General features: G+C 34.5%; 1 protein-coding gene across 3 annotated transcripts; it reads left to right on the plus strand.

The window, feature by feature from the left end:
• The first annotated feature begins 308 nt into the window (after positions 1-308).
• Positions 309-5,772, plus strand: LOC131064566 (disease resistance protein Roq1). 3 transcript variants are annotated; one of them, XM_057998745.2, is made up of 6 exons: positions 1,030-1,169; positions 1,831-1,900; positions 2,148-3,270; positions 3,398-3,673; positions 3,794-4,804; positions 4,995-5,772. In XM_057998745.2, the coding sequence occupies exons 3-6, from the start codon at positions 2,176-2,178 to the stop codon at positions 5,673-5,675; spliced, it is 3,063 nt and encodes a 1,020-aa protein (XP_057854728.2). In that variant the 5' UTR covers positions 1,030-1,169; positions 1,831-1,900; positions 2,148-2,175; the 3' UTR covers positions 5,676-5,772. The 3 variants fall into 3 exon arrangements, with proteins under 3 accessions (XP_057854726.2, XP_057854728.2, XP_057854727.2); XM_057998744.2 differs by having other exon boundaries at positions 1,032-1,169; positions 1,789-1,900; XM_057998743.2 differs by lacking the exon at positions 1,831-1,900 and having other exon boundaries at positions 309-1,169.
• The last annotated feature ends 1,069 nt before the right edge of the window (positions 5,773-6,841 follow it).

The raw sequence follows: 6,841 nt of genomic DNA on the forward strand, positions 1-6,841 counted from the left end.
TCAAAATACTATCATATGATTGGCTAGCCTAAAAGAACTAATGCATCCAATGAATGCATCTGCAAGAATTAATAAACATTTAAAATATCTATATTAAAAAATCACTAATATTTATGACCAAATTATTATTATTTTTTTAAAATTATTTTATGAAAATTTATAAATACCCTCTCAATCCCATAAGACGTGAATAAATATAATATCTCATAAATTGAAACTTTTTGTGACGAACGTTAGGAATTCTTTTTCTTCACTTTTCAAGTATAAAGAAGTCTGATATTTAATGATTCATGTTCTGTCAGAAATTGAGACCTTATCTGATATTTAGAGGTGCATATTCTTCGTCACAGATTCAAACCTTATCTTCGATTCAGCGATGCATATTGACTCGGCCACTGATTTTCTTGCTTATTGTGGTCGTGTTCTTACCACGCGCAACGTCGAAACAACCTTCCGATTTTGTCTCTCCATTCGGTCATTGGTTCATCGGCTATTTCTATCGCCAGAGTCCATACTCCTTACTTCTTGAAGCACTGAGTTCATTTGTTTTCAACTATAGAAGGTTTCTAACATATCTCTTCTTTGATTCATTCACTTTTTCAGCAGGGCATCAATTTTCTGTAAATGGCTTCCACTTCGACATCTGGTCGAGGACAAGAGGAACGCGATCCATTTTTGGTACTTGAACCTCCCAACAAAAAGATCAAATCTTCCTTGACTGCAAAACAGTTTGATGTGTTCATCAACCATCGAGGCCCAGACACCAAAGCAAATCTGGCTCAGCCGCTCTACGATTCTCTACACCAAGCTGGGATCCGGGCATATCTAGATTCTCATGAGACTGAACTGGGAGATTATTTTCCTTCTGCCATAAAGAATGCCATATTCTCTGCCACACTACACATAGCCATCTTATCTCCGCGATATGCAGAGTCTGCTTGGTGCCTAGCTGAGCTATCTTTGATGTTTCAGACCAGGGCTAGAATTATTCCCCTGTTTTACCATGTCAAGCCTTCAGACTTCCGCTACATCAAAAATGGAGTTGCAGATGCATTTTCAAAATACGAAGAGAAGGAGGGCAGATATCCTAAACATGACATTCAACAGTGGAAAGATTGCCTGCAGAACGTTGCAGGGGTGAAGGGCTACAAAATCAAGGACCAAAATGTGTAAGACATCTCCATTCGCTTTCCATCCACACATTTGCTCTATAATTTATTAAATTTTATTTTCTAAAACTTGTTTAATTAGTCTAAAAATCGTTTTGTATTTATTATTTTAGCTTCAATACTTCACCCTAGAGAATGTGTTAGATAAGAAAGACTTAAAACAGAACAAGATTTTCTCTACAGATGTTTTGCATTTAGAAAAGTTTATTTTCCCGATTCTTACGTGGATTCTCTCTTTTTTAATGAAAGGAATGCCAAATCGTTATTCGATTAAGAAAAAAATTACAAATAATTGGATTTTTGGAAAAGAAGACGTCTTTAGGCCAGTGCTGCAAAAAATGTTATTGCTAAAATCATCTCTAGAAAGGTTCAGGATTTCGTTTCAATAAAATCTGTGTAAATAAAGAAGAAAGAGCTTGGAGATTAACGATGTTTAAATTTTTAATTAAACTCTGTTGGCTAAGTTGGTGTGGAGATTCATTTCTCTTCTCAAAAAAACTTGGATTCATATTTTGAGATCCAAATATCTCAATTGCTCTTTTTTTTAAGCTCGCTAAATTCGACTATTGCAAAGGATTTCCTAGTTCTTTTTCATAATTTCAACTCTAATGTTGTTCAGAGTACTTATGTTGCCACTTAGCAATGGTTCCTCTCTTTCCAGAGTCCAGACTTCCCATCCTTTTCTGATTCCTGACTCTTGCATTGGGATTTCTGCTTGGAAATATCTACAGGTAGTCGACTTTGGAAATTACATTTGGTTCTTTGTGGCAAATATACCACTTGTTCTCTTCCTTTTATTGTACAAGTTATTTTATACGTGCACTTCTTGTTCTGCACTGCTTTTCTTATGTAGTATTGTACTCTGACCTGTAAACTTTTTTTCTCAATAATTTTTTAATTTTATAAATTAAAAGTAAAATCAATTACTTACAACCTCATTTTAATTATTATTTTTTTTTCTGTTTTTCCTATTTTCAGTGGTCTCAAGAAGCTATGTGATGACATCATGTCCACCATGGTTAAGGAGAAGCAAAAGAGAAAAATTCCTTTCCAAGTTGCAAAATATGCTGTGGGACTTGATGAGCTTGTCAAAGATTTCCACAGCCATTGCCAAACAAATGGGCAGATGAGAGATAAAATAATTGGCATCTTTGGAATGGGAGGGTCCGGCAAGACCACTCTCGCCAAAGATTTGTTCAATAGCAAACATTCAGAATTTTGTGGATCAACTATTCTGTTTGATGTGCGGGAAAACCATGTCAGAGGTAAGCTGACTTCTCTGCAAAGTAAGCTTCTCAATGATCTGGAAAGGAAAAAAAATCAGCATGAATTTTGTAGTCTAGAAGATGGAATCGCCGTTATCAAGGATTACTTTCACAAGAGCCCAGAATCAAAGTTCCTTGTATTTATAGACGATGTTGATCATAAGATTCAGTTAGATGCCCTATTGCCCATAGATGCTCTCAATCACAACAGTTTGGTGATTGTCACAACCCGTGATGAGAGGCTTCTTATACAGGCCGGAGTGCGAGTCCGCTATAAGATGAAAGAAATGAATCCAAGGCATAGTAGAGAACTGTTTTGCTGGCATGCGTTTCATAGACAATCTTGTAAAATTGGATTTGATAAGTTGGTAGACAGCTTTGTACAAGTGTGTGGAGGATTACCCCTCGCTCTTCAAGTAATGGGTGGGCATGTTTTTGGCAGCGACAAGGCTTGCTGGCAAATACAATTAGATGCTGTTAAGGCAAGATTACACAAAGACATAAAAGATACGCTTAAGATAAGCTATGATGCTCTGGAAGAGGATCAAAAACAGATATTTATGGATATAGCGTGCTTTTTTATAGGGGAAGATGTGAGCAAAGCCAAAAGTATTTGGAAGGCTTCAGGGTGGAGAGCCGAACATGCACTTCGGACACTCAAGGCCAAATGCCTTGTTGAAGTGGAAACATGTTTTGATCGAGATCATATACATTTAAAATGCCATTATGAGCCAGAATTCATATTGAGAATGCATGACAACCTCCGGGACTTGGGGAGAGAAATGGCAGATAATGAAATGAGCCATCCTCGTCGGCTGTGGCGTCCTGAAGATCGTGTATGCTTTCTTTGTGGCTTTAAATTCATGCTCCTAGTTGGAAATAGTTTTTTCTTTTAAAGCTGTTAGAACATTTACGCGTAACTTAGAATGAGCATTTTCTAATTACAAAGAAATTTGAATTCAGATTGGAATGACCAAAATTAAGGGATTCCAGGACACCCTCACTGGATCCGAAGGAAAAAGTCTGAGATGTTACAGTGTTCTGGACGACATTGAAAGTGGTCTTTATATGAGATATTTTCTGGGGAGTTCAAAGACATCAACTTATTTACAATGGCTTCAACTTGAGTCTGCTTGCAAAAAGTATCCATCTATTCCTGAATGGTTTCCTCTACAGAATTTGCACACTTTAAGTCTTCAACGAGTATCGCCTGCTATATTGTGGCATAGGGGCGACCAGGTAAATGCTTTTTGTTGATCAAAAATTTAAATTTCATAGCATCAACAATTAGTTAATTCTCGTAAGGTTTTTATCATTGAAAAAAATAGCAGTTTGAAACAAAGTGATTGTAAATTCCAGGTTTCTCTCAAGTTGAAAGAGCTATATTGCAAATTTGAATCTGTTCATTTTTCAAACTTCAATCATGATGTTCTTATGACACATTTAAACGAACTGGTGAGTTCGTTCGGAACGCTCACACATCTGGAGAGTCTGCACCTAAAATTTGATCGTCCTAATCCACATCGTTCAGGATTGACAAGAGAATTGAATATTGAATCGAAACGGTTGCTAAAATCTGTAAGAGAACTCGTCAATCTGAAAAGTTTAGAGCTGGCATCCTTTGCTACTGTAGACAGGGAATTTGCTTTTAGCAACAGGGGAGAGGCAACTGATGATCGGTTTTGTATGAGAAGCCTTGAAGCCATATCTTTGTGTGTTGTATGTAACACAAGGAAGGTCTCAATTCATGGACAGTTCTGTCCCACCCTTAAATCTCTAAAGATTTGTTCTATGAGAGATCTAAGAGAAGTGGATTTAACAGGGTTAACGACACTGGAATCTCTGGTGCTGTTGAAATGTGGAAAGTTGAGAAAAGTGTTGAGCAATTATATGCCAGAACTTGAAATGTTCCACATAAAATTATGCCGGACTATGAAACAGTTGCCAAATTTTGGGCAGGTCGGCTGTCTCAAGAGGATCACTATTAGCCGTTGTTTGAAGCTGCAGGATATATCAGCTATTGAAAGATTGAAGGGATTGAAGAGGATCTGGATTGCTTTTTGTCCAATGCTGAAGAGTATAAAAGCTATTGAACAATTGAAGGGGTTGAAGAGAATCTGGATTGAGGAATGTAGACAACTAGAGGGAGTAATTTGTTTTAAAGAATTGAAGGAGTTGAAGAGAATCTTTATTGGGGGTTGTATAACGCTGCAGAAAATACAAGACATCAAATTTTTAGTGTTCCTGGAGAGCATTATCATTGCTAGATGTCCGAAGCTGCAGAATATACAGGGTATTGAAGAATTGAAAGGACTGAAGGAGATGATTATTGCAGTCTGTCCTATAATAAGTTTCGTCGAAAGGTTACAGGTACTATTAAACCTAGAATGTGTAGTTTCTCATTAATTGACCATTATTTCCTTTTAATTTAGTCGCTCTGTTGCGAAATTTTAATTTTTTTTTGAAAGATTGCATCAAAATAAAGTATTTATAATTGTTCTGTTTTCGCTTTTCCATATTTACGGTCGAAAATAATTTATAGAGAGCACTGTGATTTCAGAGGTTGCCGTCGGAGCTTACAATTCTAGCGGGGAGAATGGCGTTGTCAGATCCAGATGAAGTTGACTCCAAATGGGCATCGCTCATGTCAGACTTAAATGAAATTGGAGGCACACTGTCCATGGCAACACATTGTTTCTGTGAAATAGAGTCTGACAGGATGAGTAGGGAAAAAGTAGAGGAGATGATGGATTCGTTTCATAAAACCCTACATTCTCTCAGTACATTCATCTTCTGCGCTATGTTTTGGGAGTATGAGGACAGATATGAGTATCCTTGCATTGGGAGCGATATTTGTAACGGAACCAGGATTATGTTTGATCGGTCGCGGATTAGCCTAAGACCTGCATCTCTCTCTTTTGTTGATGGATGGATGATATATATGTGCGTGGTTAATGAAGAAAGGCTGTCAAAATATGACTCCTGGATGCCATCTTTTCCTATAGAGAAGGCGTTTGTAATGGGAGTGGAGGCAGGCGAAGAAAGGAAAACCCTCCAAATATTGCAAACCATATTTGCTCAACCATACGTTAACAATGGCGAATATTGTGAAGATCTGCTTCGTGACTTTGATTATAATTTTGATTTTGATGTGGATGACGGAGGTGAAATCGACTATGATGATTTGGCTGAGTATGTTGATGACGATGAAGAATATGATGGTGCTGTTGATGATGATTAATGATAATGTAACTGAGTTCTAGTTGAAAATTTTGTTGTTGCAAATGAAATTATGGATATCTTAAAAGTAATTATATTTTTATTTCTAAATTGAATGAGATTTTGTGTTGAAAATGATTTTTAGATTAGTTATTTTTTAAATTTTTTTAAAATTAGTATTAATATATTTGATTATGTTTGTTGTTATTCTAATTGATTAAAATGGGATAGGTCTGAATTTTTTACATAACTGTTAAAAAGCAATTATTTAGGATGTATAAGGGGTGTGTATCCAGCAAAAGACCAAATCCAAAATATTATGTTAATTGTTATTACAATCAATCAAAAATTTTATTTACTAAAATTTATTAATTTTTTAAATAATAAAATTTATCTTATGATTTTTATCATTTTTTAAAGTAATGGGAAGATTATACATATCCTTAAATGCACCATCAGACTTATAAACTTTTTCTAATGAAATCTTAATGCCTATAGTATTTATAATTTATAAAGTCGCATTCTTGTCTATAAATTTGTATTGCACTACTTAATTAAAAATTAAATCACTAAAAGAAAGTAATAGTGTACAAACATAGTCTCCTACACGAGCCTTTAAGGGGAGGTATATGCTTTTTTTTTTTACAATAATAGAAAAGAATAGACAAACAAAATTATATCATGATATAATAATTTACATGGGAAAAGGATTTTCAAGAGAAAAAAACTAACACTCCAAGTAAAACCAATTGTATTATTAGCAATTCAAATTTAATAATATTGACTCTTAAATTATGTATATGCTAAATGAATTATTTTTTTTGGTAGGTCCTAAGAATTCTAGTATGATTCACTAGTATAGGTATCTCATTGTGTTCACATGTATCCTTAATCATTTTTAATAGTTACACTTGTCAATATTTAAGTTCATAATAACATCCATTTCAATAATTTCAAGGAGTTATCTCTTCAAACTTTTTACTTATGTTTAATTTAAATTGCCATGACTAGTAAATTCTAATATTTCAAATAATAATTTTTTAAAAATAAAAATAAATACACAAATAGATTAAAATAACACACAAAAAATTGTAATATTTTATTGTATTTTGAGCCCACTAGATTCCAAATAGGTATTTTTTTCTATCTATTCCTACATGATGATATTTAAAATAATATTTTCTTAAT

The sequence above is a fragment of the Cryptomeria japonica genome, chromosome 8 (genome assembly GCF_030272615.1).
Source record: "Cryptomeria japonica chromosome 8, Sugi_1.0, whole genome shotgun sequence".
NCBI lineage: Eukaryota > Viridiplantae > Streptophyta > Pinopsida > Cupressales > Cupressaceae > Cryptomeria > Cryptomeria japonica.